At 40.0% G+C, this 12,470-nt stretch overlaps 1 protein-coding gene across 1 annotated transcript in view; it reads left to right on the forward strand.

Moving 5' to 3' along the window:
- The first annotated feature begins 610 nt into the window (after positions 1 to 610).
- LOC148020159 (uncharacterized) overlaps positions 611 to 12,470 on the forward strand; it is a 38,009-nt gene continuing 26,149 nt past the window's right edge. The window contains exons 1-4 of the mRNA XM_087700913.1: positions 611 to 741; positions 1,602 to 1,726; positions 2,047 to 2,157; positions 2,274 to 2,364. Of these exons, the coding sequence (XP_087557039.1) occupies positions 676 to 741; positions 1,602 to 1,726; positions 2,047 to 2,157; positions 2,274 to 2,364 (393 nt within the window). The 5' untranslated portion in view covers positions 611 to 675. The remainder of the gene's footprint in view (positions 742 to 1,601; positions 1,727 to 2,046; positions 2,158 to 2,273; positions 2,365 to 12,470) is intronic.

The following is a 12,470-nucleotide window of genomic DNA, read 5'->3' on the forward strand; positions in this document are numbered from 1 at the left end:
TGGCGTTTAACTTTTTGTTTTTAGCTTTCATAGCTTTTAGATTTTAGATTTTCTATGGAGCTGTTTTATGGAATAAGAAACATAGACCCAATGAAGCAAGAGACACAAGAGACAGATTTTATTTTTCTACCTTTCTCAAAAAAAGGAGGAAATATTGCAGACCAAATATGTAACATCGGGGGACCGAGTCCCGCCCGTAAGACGGTGGGCCTGCCCACAGCGATGCCTAACGGCTTGTAAACTGATTGTAACGAACGCTGAGACAAGTCGCGGTGTTTTGACAAAAGTCTCCCTTCTCCTCTCTCTAATCCCCCCAACCATCACGCCCCTTTCCTTCCCGTTTTGTCAATGGCGGATGAATGAGAATTTCTAGCTCCCAACCTTCATTACTCTTAGTCGGTGATGGGATGGATCGTAGCCTCCCGCGCGATCGCGGTTCAATCTAGCCGGCACGCTTCATCCCTGCCTGCGGGAATTCAAAAACTTTAGGCCCGCATTCGAAGAAGCAGAAGAAGAAGAAGAAGAAGGAGGAGGAGGAGGAGGAGGAGGAGGAGGAGGAGGAGGTGGTGGTGGTGGTGGTGGTGGTGGTGGTGGTGGTGGAGGAGGATTAAGATGATCAACGTAATCCAAACGTAGGCCCGCGTTCAAACAAGAAAAAGAAGAAGAAGGATTACGATGATCAACGTTCGGCAGAGCATCGTCAACCGGCGGCCCAAACCTCCTACATCAACCAACGATGAGGTATGATGCTTCCACTTTTTCTTCCTTAATTTTTTATTTGACATCTTAAGGATCCGCACAGCTAATAAGATTTAATTAAAATACTACAGCTAGGCTAATTGCATATGGATCCTGGTTAGGTTTGACTAACATAAGCAGTGCAGTCACTTTGCTTTGATTTATACTGACATTTCTGCGCACATGCAATAATACACTATGATATTGGGTTAGCAGCATCTTTACCCTGGTAATTTCGCTTGCTGAGTAGTTTACCACAGGATATGTCACCTTTGCTGAAGTAATTTCGTCTGCTGAGCTGTTTACCACAGGACATGTCACCTTCACCCTGATAATTTTGATTGCTGAGGTGTTTACCATAGAATCTTGATGTATTTTGGAAGAATAGACAGACCATATGTGACATTGAGTTGGATGGTGAAATTCCCAGCTTCTTTAGTAGGAATCTGACAGAAAGGATTTGGTGTTATGGAGGAAGCAGAAAGATGGCAAAAGGGCTTGCTTGGGCATGAAGTGTCAGTTTATCTGAATATAGGTGATTGTTAAACATACATCATGTAAACTGCATATCTTGGATGTCTCTGCATGTGTGTGCGAGTCTGTGAGTGAGTGATCATTCCCACCTTTTCCCAGAGATTGCTGGATTATGTTAACTTCCCTCCACTATGAAGTGTTAGTATTGGGTTATTGATGTTATAATTAACTTTTCTGATGTTTTACTTTTCAAATACTCACTATATGTTTTTATGATATATCCGCGCAGATTTTGCTGCCTAATTATTTAACCTGCTATGGTAATTTGTTTCAGTAGTAGTCTCTATCTTGTCAATGAGACAGTTTTGACAAGTCTCTGCTATTTGCAGAGCATTGATAAGGAGTTCAATAAAGAATTGAGCTCTTTACACAGAAAGCAAAATCATTATGCTTGGAAAGAGGCTGAAGTACGCCAGTCTGTTTCCCCACAGAGAGCAGAAACTTTAAGACGGCAGTAAGATGCTGCTTTTGTTTTGTCACTCAATTTCTCTATAATGTCATTGCTGCTATGGTGAAAGAAAATTGTTTACAAGTCTTAAAATCATAAGTCTATGCTTTGAAAGTATGGGTGACAGATGGACTCACATACTTAAGACCACCAATCTCTTTAAAATGTGTGATGTGGGAGATGGACTTACAGTAGAATCCACCAATTAATTAAGAATTTGATCTATTTTGTATCCAAATATCTCTATCCTGACATTGGATCTATAGACTACAACAATTGTAGCTCTATAAATATGTAATCAGTTCACGAATTGTCATGTAAAGCAGAGCTGAACTAAAAGCAGCCATGGATGAACAATTACAATTGCGAGAGGCTTGCCGTCAGCAATTGGCTGACGAGGAGAAAAAATTCGACCGCTACAATGAGTACCTTAGAAGGTACCTACTGTATTGGCTGTTTTGGCAAGTGTGAGGTGATTGCCAATGTTAGAATGCTTATTTTTGTGCAGTAAACACTTTTGTTCACCAAGGTATTTTTATTTGCTTGGTCATAGGTTTTCTGGTCCTCATTCCTTGGAGGAAGAGATAGCAAGGCAGCAGCGCAGAAAAGACTATCTAAAAGGATTGATGGATGAAAACATTCGGGTGTGTTTTTGTTATTTTGTGTATTTGATTGACTTCTTTGTTTGAGATACATTAGTTAGACTTTTGCAATTGACTGTTGGTTCTTTTAACAAAATGCTCTTGTTTTTTTAGTCTCCAACTTTACTGTTTGTATCTTTGTTGGGTCTCCAACTCTTTTCTGTTGTTCTTTGATGGTGGCTTGGGTTTGGCACACAAAATTGTTATGGAAAACAAGTCTGTGCATACATGTGAAACCTAAAACTATTGCAGTCATGGTAAACTATTGATAGTCTTATTTTCGAAATTTGCTGTGCGTACATGTGAAACCTAAAACTATTGCAGTCATGGTAAAATATTGATAGTCTTATTTTTGAAATTTACAACTGCAGAAACTTCTGGGATTTTTAACAAATCTTTTAAGGCATCCATGAGAATGTAGAGGACATAGATTGAACAAGCAATATAATCAAATGACAAACAAAAGCAGGCCCCTCATAGCTTTGCTTTCTTGTACTTCATCTTGATGTTTTGTGGACTCTACATGAGAATTTGGTGCAGCAAATTCCAACTCCTCAAGTTATCTAGCATGGGCAGCTGCAAAGAGAACCCATACTCGATTTTCTAAAGGAAGCTCAAGGATAGTTGTTCTTGATTTTCTACTGCCAAGATACGATTCTCGCTCGGACTGTGATATCCTTTGGATCTCTCCAAACATTTGTATATCTCTCTGTACAAAAGGATTGTTGGCCTATTTTCTAGGCCAAGCAAGGGTTCTTATAAGTTCCAAACAGTATTTTGTACATTTTCAAGAATCTTCTCTTGGTCTTGAAAAAGCTCATCCCACCTACATGCTTCATTGCCTTGTCAATCAACCACCTCCTTCTTCTATGCATTTAACATGGTTGACATCTTGTTCCTTCTTGGCTACATCCTTATCTTCATTTAGGGAATCTAACGGCCGTTGTTTTGCTATGAATAGAAAACATGGGGATATATCCTCCTTATGGCATGCTTCATTGGCCTCTTTATCTTCTTGCTGTTGTGGGGAAAGTCATGATTAAACTTATGCTGTGGGCATGGGTTAAAGATGCAGTGGGAGAGCACAAGACATTTGCATTTTGGTTTTGTGGGGAAGTCCTGATTGAACTCTGTGCTGTAGGCTTTTATTTTGCAGTATGCTCTGATGTTGGTCTGGTATATCAGTTGGTTGTCATTGGCAAGAGTTTTGGGGGTTGGTTGTTTTGCATATTATGCCTTGGGACTTCCATTTTAATCTTAGAGTTTATGAATTACAGCCTAATATTGGCATTATGGAATATACATGCATGCGCAGATGTGCATGCAGATGTAACCCACCCTATTGCATGCAATTCCAAATTTCAACCTTTTCAACTTCGTACAAGTTTGAACAGCTGGGCCATTTCTCAAGGTGATATGCACTGACTTTCAAACAAGTGGTTCAAAATAACAAGGGGATGCAAGTACAGCCAATCAATAATTTTAGCAACTACCTATCCTCCCTATCTTTAGTCTCCTAACAAAGTCCCAAAAAAGTGTGGACCAGGGTGGATAGAAAAGGGAAAGGGAAAGTTGACTTTGAATTTCCAGAAAAGGATGCTGTGTCATCTCTTTCTAATCCCTTTGCAAAATCGGTCCTTTAGGTGACTATTGATACTTCATTTTTACAGATCTAGCAATATAAATACCAAGTACTTATGGCTGACATATCATTGGCAGACTTGTTCTTGGGATAATAAAATATGTCATGGTCAATGCTGCATGGCAAGTTATGCATGTGTATATCTACTTTTCATTATTTGTGTGCACGTGCACCTGCTTTTACGTGTGTGGTAAGAAATGCTAGGGAAAACATAGAGAAACATGGAAAGCATGACGAACACAATTTGATGGATGCTCAATGAAGATGGATGTGCATAGGAGTGTAGATGATGCAATGTGGCCTCGAACCTTTGTCTCAAGCACTAGGGCAAAGGTGAGCTGAACAGCTGTGAGAGTGTGTCAACCTCATGTTGGATCGCAAAATGTAGCAGCAATATATTTTGCTGTAGCATAGTCCTTCCATAGCCACATAAGGGATGTTCAAGTGGTTCCACCAATCAGATGCAAGGTCAAAATGTTGTGATTGGGAGTGAAATTCAGGTAAGAGGTCTTACATAAGCTTGACCATAGTTGAACATTTTTGCTTTTCAAAGAGCGGACAACCTCGTAAGAGGACTAATGTGGGTTAAATGAGTTGCTTATAGTGGAGTCCTATCACGAGTTGCATAGTGGTCAGTCAAGTGAGCCCATCAATTAGATGCAAGGTCAAAGTGTTGTAATTGGTTGTGAAATTCAGGTAAGAGTCTGTGCATAAGCTTGATTATGGCTGTGGCATTTCTGCTTTTTCAAGAGTAGACAATTGCATGAGAGGACCAATAGTGGTTAGGTTGGGTTTCTACCCCTATACAAGGTTCCACAAATCTTTTGAGTCCAAAGCATGCCACATAGGGCTTGACCAAGTAGTGAAATTTGACAAGTCAAATCAAGTCTTGTCATTGAATGCATTTGTGGACATAGCAAAAGAATGAATGGTAAGCGAGGTGTCTGTTTGTGGGTCTTGTTGGATAGACAAATGCTTGGCTAGGTACATGTAGCACCAAGATGCTTGGTATGGTGACTCATGGCGGTTGTGATCCATTGAAGGTGGAAAACCTAATAGAAGATAGATGGTCCACTAGGCATAGACATTTGTGCAAACTTTGTGGCCATCTGGGTTTGGGGTTTATTAACATGCGTGGGATGGTGTCATGAGGATATGTATTTTTGAAACCTCACTTAACATGTGGATTAATTTTTAATCACATGGTTAAGTGAATGCTGCACATGCGAGGTGCAACTGGGGTTAGAGTAAATTTACGAGCCCGGGACCCGAGGAAATTACGGGATGTCAAAGGCAAAAGTTGCTATAAGTTATGCCACACAAGTACTTGGTGGTATTTGGTGCCAGTTGTTGGCCTAGGTCATTTATTTGGCCATAAGTGTTAGTTGGTGACACTAGAGAAGTGGCGTTTAATGGTACTTAATGCCAATCTGATAGTCAAAGATGGCGCAAAGACACTCGGGAATGGAAGTTGCCTAGCTAATTTAATTATTGGCCAGTGAGATTATTTTTCAGGTCACTGAAATAATAATTAGATTAATTTTCAGTATTTAAAGACTGAAAATTAATATTTAATTATGGATAATGCTGAAAAATTTATTTGGGAAAGCTGCCACTTGTCAAAAATGCCCATGCAAGACTGAAAAACGTCTTTAGAGGTTGGAGAGAGGCATTTTAGTGTATTCAACCTGCAAGAGAGGGGGAGGAGAGGTTGCTAGTCTAATTTGCAGCCGTTGGAGGACCTTTTGAGGTAGCCAGGGTTAGGAGAAGACCAATCAACAGCAGGTGACATCATCTACAAGCTGTTGAGACAAGGCAGCAGCAGTAAATGACCGATTTTCTTCAGTTCTTTGCATCTACAAGCTGTTGAGACAAGGCAGCAGTAGTGAATGACAGATTTTCTTCAATTCTTCGTGAAGAAAGTCTGAATTTTCTCTCTCCTAAGCATTCTGTCTCATCTCCTAGCCATTCTACAGCCTTGCTCCGAAGATTATATCATTGAGATTACCAGAGGTTCAGAAATTTCAGATTTCTTTGCTGTAAACCCTAATCTACATCAAAAATTAGGATTTACGAGCAGCCTCAGGAATCGTGCTAGAAATTGGAAGCTCCAAGCCTTGGATTCAATAGGGCTGAAGCTGTTTTCAGTCAAATTCAGGTGGAGGGACCAGCAAATCAATGAATTTGGGGCATTTTCCATCTCCATCAAAGTAGGAGAAAACCAATTGACTGCCCGAATGAAGGGCAAATCAAATTGAAGACTTGTTGGTCATTTTGGACAACAAGGGGAGTTGGAATACCGAAAGCGATTGGGAGAATCCCATTGTACATCAACTTCTTCTTCAATTAAGTTAAATAAATACCAAAAGGGGCACCGGTTTTGGGGCCAACAGGGTATCCAATGCCCAAGATTATATGGTAAAGTGTGCATTTTAGTTTTGTGAATTTGTTAATTGCTGTAAATAGTGCTTAATCAAGTTATTTACCACCCTATCTGAGGAGGAAGGCTAGTTACATGGTTTCGTTGTTGGGACACCACTCACAATCTCTTGATTTGGTGGGACCGAGGTACCTGATTGCAAGCCAAAGCTTTGTGCTAGTGCTGATTTTTACTCTCAACTGAGACATTATAGCAATATGTCTTCATACAATGAGATGGACTCAAGCAGTGATGATGTCTCTCAGTATGAACATTCACATGGGAATGAAGGAAATGCAATATTTGACCTTGGACAAGGGTCAGCAGACCATGGACAACAAGCTGAAAATGTTTCTGTTGGGCAAGATGCATGGCCTTCAGGGCATAAGGAGGTTGATGACCAGCAAAGTGAAAAGGAATTTGATGAATAGTTCAAGAATCGGATGAGATTAACAATAAGTCTCTTTGCTGAATTGGCAAAGGATCCTCAATTTTCTCGATTTTTGAATGCTCCAAAGAAGGACAACAAAGGCAAGAAGAAGAAGACGTCTTTTATACCTTCGGGACAGCATGGTGCACCAAGGATAATGCCAAACCCTTCATTTGAAGCTCCCAAAGAGATGCCAATGAAATAAAACAGTTGGTACCTACGGGGCAAGGAATGAAAATACAAGGCCATCATGGAAGTGTCAATCCAATGGATTTTGGACAGTCAGGCATGCATGCTATGATGGGGCAGCTAAGATATTTTGGTGGAAGCACGATTTTTCATGCTATGATTGGATAAGAACCGCATATGGGAATATATGGCACAAATCCCTATGCAACCAATGCATGGTGTGCAAGGCCCAATGTATTTGGGTATAGCTGGAAATATGCAAAACCCTATATATGGTAGTATTTGCTTGTGGCCTGGGACACAAAGTAGCATCTTTGGTAGTTCATTTGCACCTTGAATGCTTATGGGGCTCAAGGAATGAATGCTGATCATGCAAATGCTCCGTTTGGCATTGGTTCTGATGTAAATTCCAAATGCACTCTTTTTGTAGTAGCCAGTGTATGACAACTTGACACCCAAAGGGGCAGCAAAAGACTATGATGAGGGTGGAAAAGCATTGAAGTTTGAGTCCTTCAATGGTGTCCAAGATAGGCTACTTTCATTCAGCAGTTTGATGCAACCTATTCAGGGGGAAACTTCACGGAGTTCTCGAAGATTCGAAAGGCAGCCACTTTCTTGAAAGGAAATGGTTTATAGTGGAAATTTCAGCATTTGAAAAGTTGAAGGAAAAGATGACTTTAGATCCTGTGCTTGTGTTGCTCGATCAAGGAAGTCATTCATAGTTCAATGTGATGCATGTGGTAATAGCATTGGGGCTGTTCTTATGCAGGACGGCCGAGTTGTGGCTTTTGAGAGCTAAATTCTCCACGGTGCAGAAAAGAACTTGCAGGTTTATGAGAAAGAGCTCTTGGCTGTAATTCATGCACTATCTACATGGAAACATTATTTGTTGGGGGCTGATTTTACAGTGCATATAAACCATTAAACTTTGAGGTGCTTTCTAACGCACACAAAGTTGTCCGAGAAGCATATGAGATGGGCAAATTTTCTCTTATGTTTCATTTTCAGATTGTACATATTGATGGTTAAAAAAATGTTGTGGTTGATGCACTGTCATGTAAGCCACAAATTTGAGTTGTTAGCATGGTTTATCACACTGAGTTGGATGCCATGAAAGAGCAATATGTTGCTGATTCGGACTTTCCTAATGTTTATGATCAGCTTTACAATGGCCAAAGGCATGAACACTTTGTGCTAAGAGATGGATTTCTGTGATGATGCATGGACGACTCTGTGTCACAAAGCAGTTAAGGCCTAGAGTTATCACTGAAAATCATGCTTCTTCGTATGCAGGACACAGAGGTATTGATGCCATGGTCAAGGCAATGGAGCATTTTTTTTATTGGCCAGCTTTGAGGCATGATGTAGAACAGTTTGTTAAGACATGCATCGTATGGGAGAAGGTAAAGTATAATAGGCAAAAGATGCCAGGTTTGTTGTAGCCTTGCCTATTTCAGATAGGCCTTGGTAGAGCATTGCAATGGACTTTATTTTTAAGCTTCCTAAGACAGCTATAGGGAATGATGGGATATAGACTATCATTTGCAGATTTAGCAAACATGCTAGAGTTGATCTTTATTTGTTGAAGACCCCTTTATGACCAGTTTATTTTAGAAGGGGCTGTTTGAGAATATGGGTACCATGCTGAAATTCTCATCATCCTTCCATCCGCAGACAGATGGTTAGTTTGAGGAAGCAAATTCCACAGTATTAGTTCTTTTGAGGTGCTATGTTTCAAACCACAATACACAGTGGAAGCAATATTTGCCCTTGGTTGAGTTTGCTTACAACAAGATAGTGCATAGTTTTACGGGCAAAGCTCCATTTGAGGTGGTTGAGGGCGTCAAGAAGGTACTACCTATTCTGCAAACTAAGGATAAGATCTTTGAGGTTGATTGTTATGTGGAAAACTTGGATGCAGCCTATGCAAAGATAAAATATGCACTTCAGAGATCGTAAGAAAAGCAAAAGAGAGCAACGGATCGCCACAGACGTGCTTTGCAATTTGTAGAGGGTGATTATGTATTGCTGTGTTTTGAAAAGGCAAGACTGAAAAAGATGAAAGGAAGAGAAAGATTGTATCTAAAGTTGAGTATGATATACTATGGGCCCTTCCAGGTATTGGAGAAGATCAATGATGTGGCATATCGGCTAAACTTACCTCCACATTGGCGGATATACAATGCCTTTCATGTCAGTTTGTTGAGGCCTTAGGCTGAGGTTGAGAAGCTGGATGAGATTTTGTTACCCGAGCAAATTTTGGCACATAAGGAAAGAGAGGTCAAAGGTAAAGTTTCTAGGAGATACTTGGTGAAATTTTAGAATTATTCACCAATGGATGCCAAATGGATGGAAGAGGATGACTTGGCAGACCATCCTGAGTTGTTGTAGCTTTAGCTAGATGCCTTTCAGTTAGAGCAGACTTTAGTTCGAGCTCCGTCAAGTTCAATAGAGCAAGGGTCTGGAGTATTGCCTGATGCTTAGAGATAGCACTTTCACTCCTCCAGTTATGGACAACTATCGTATGTAGTGGATCTCGGATGTATTCAACATGCATCCAAGGTATTGCACTAATAGTATGTTTGCCATGAGGCCACTACTTAGTGTACTAGCCATTGTGAGATGTATGCAGATGAGTATGAGTTTCACCCGGGCATTGGAACTATACTTTTGTATCAGCTTATGATCAATTTGGCATGAATTTTGCCTCAATTTTGAGACAAAAATTCTAATCAGTTTCAGCTCAGTTTTTGATTAGCTTGAGAACTGTTTATAGTCACTTTTGGGATTAGTTTTGCATTGATTGCTGGTTAGTTTTTGCAATGAGTTTGTGATCAATTTGGGGCCACATTTTTAGCAATTTGTGATCATTTCTCAGATCAGCAAGTGATTAGTTTATGATTAGATTATGCTCAGTTTTCAATGGTTTACATCTGGTTCCATGGATAACAACATATGTTATGATGCCATTGATGTCTTAGCCATGGTTTATACTTGGTTATGCTATGCTATGGTTTGATTTTGCTACATGAGTTGAGCTCATGAAAAATAGACATGTCACATGATAATCTGGCAGTGTTTCTAAGATTCTTTGTGAGTCTTATGTTATGTTATGATTGGTTGGTAATTTTCAGAATGTGTTGGGTATATGGAATGGTTGAGCAATAGTGCGCAGTGTTGTGTTAACTATGATGCCTCGTGAAAATTCTAGTCCATTATTTTGCTTTTGATGCATCTGGCAATGCAATCGAGAACGATTGCAAGGATTTTGAGAGGGAGGGCTATCATGAGGACATGCATTTTTGAAACCTCACTTAACATGTTGATTAATTTTAATCACATGGTTAAGTGAATGTTGCACATGTGAGGTGTAATTGGAGTTAGAGTAAATTTACGAGCCTAAGACCCGAGGAAATCACGGGATGTCAAAGGCAAAAGTTGCTATAAGTTATGTCACATAGGTACTTGGTGGTATCTGGTGTGCCAGTTGTTGGCCTAGGTCATTCATTTGGGCATAAGTGTCAGTTGGTGACACTAGAGAAGTGGCGTTTAATGGTACTTAACGCCAATCTAATGATCAAAGATGGTGCAAAGACACTCGGGAATGGAAGTTGCCTAGCCAATTTATTGGTTGATTGTTACCGGGGACGTGAGATTTTGAGATGCTTTAATCTTACCGATAACATTTGATTAAGTTATTAAGCAAATGTGTAAGGTTGTTTAGCACATATGATGCACATGGTAATTATTTCTTAGTAATAGACCAAGGACCTTGAGGATGTAGTGGGTGTTAAAGGCAAAAATTGTATAAGTTATGCTTGATACGTACTAGGTGGTAGTTGGTGTTAGATTTGAGCTTAGACCAATTTATTGGCCACTAGTGGTGAGATTAGAGACTAGGCATAAATTAATTAATTAATTTATTTCTAAGGGTCAATAATTGCTTAGTGATACTTGGAAGACAAATTGGCCTAGCCAATTTAATAATTATTCTAGTGCTTAGAAAATTAATTTCACCAACCAATAATATTTTGAAAATTAATCCAATAAGCTGGATAATGCTGGAAAATGGTATTAGAAGGATGCCACTTGGCAAAACTTGCCCATGTAAGTGGGAAAAACGTTTTTAGGGCTTGATGGAAGTCTATTCCAGCATTGTGAGAGAAAAGAAGGTTATTAGAGAACAAGGAGAGGCCAGTGATGTGATTTGCAACCACCAAGGATCAGTCCTACAGCATATGACAGCAGTTTGGAGCCCTCCATGAGTAGATGACAACATCCCAAGGTCCTTTTGGTGCAGATGATAGCATACAGGAGAGGGCAAGAGTCTTTTTGGTGGTCCTATACTATAGGTGACAGCATCCATGGCTATTTGAGCAGCGCAGTAGTAGTTTTTCAAAATTTCTTGCAATGAAACTTTGAAATTTCTCTCTCTATAGCATTCTCTCTCATTGCCTAACCATCTCTCAAGTTATCTCATCATTTTTCAATACCTTGATCCATCACAGGAAGAGCTTTCAGTAAATCTTTGTTGTAAACCCTAATTTACAACAAAAGTTAGGGTTTAACAACCACCTCAGGATGCATGCTCAGAGCTGAGGCCTAGGACTTGAATTCTAGTAGCTGAAATAAAGGAATTTCAGGGAGATTCAAGAGACCAGCCAACCGATATCAAATCTCGAGCTGAATTAGTCTTTCAAGGAGCAAGGTGAAGGCCGATTCCCAAGCAAACCAAGAGGCAAATTGGTTTGGAGGCTTGTTGGTCAATTTTGACAGAAAGAGGCATTTGGATTAGCAGAGGAGATTAGAGGATCTCAATTGTACTTCTTCCATTTGCAATATGAGATAAAGAAATACCACAAGGGATGCTAGTTTTGGGGGCAACAAGGTGTCCAATGTCCAAGATTAAAGTGGTAAAGTGTGTATTTTCAGTTTACGTGAATTTTATGCTTGCTGTAATTAGTGATTAATTAGATTATTTACCACTGTATTTGAGGAGGAAGGTTGGTTTAACTGATCTACATAAATCCGCTCTTGTAAGACACCATTCAGAAAGGTGGACTTAACATCCATCTGATAAGCAGACCAATGGTGGTGGGTTGCAAGAGCCAAGATAGCCCGAATAGCAGACATGGGGGCTATCAAAGCGGAAGCCTTTGTGACTAATCCAAGCCTGCCCGTTGTGCAAAACCCTTGGCAATAAGCCTAGGTTTGCCAGGTTTTTGGCCTTATAGACTTCATATCAAGCACTTTACGCTTGTTTGGACGTGAAATACTTGGAGGAGTTGGCAAGGGTGGGGGAGGCAAAAAAAGAGGTGGAGGGGGCGTCATTGAAGATGAAAAAGAGATGCCAAGTGGTACTTTGGAAGGTAATTGTGATATTGATGGTGGAGAATGGGTAGAGTTGAAGAAGATCCACTTGAAAGAGA

This window comes from Lygodium microphyllum, chromosome 19, assembly GCF_053477565.2.
Source record: "Lygodium microphyllum isolate KBCC chromosome 19, Lygodium_microphyllum_v1.1.10, whole genome shotgun sequence".
NCBI lineage: Eukaryota > Viridiplantae > Streptophyta > Polypodiopsida > Schizaeales > Lygodiaceae > Lygodium > Lygodium microphyllum.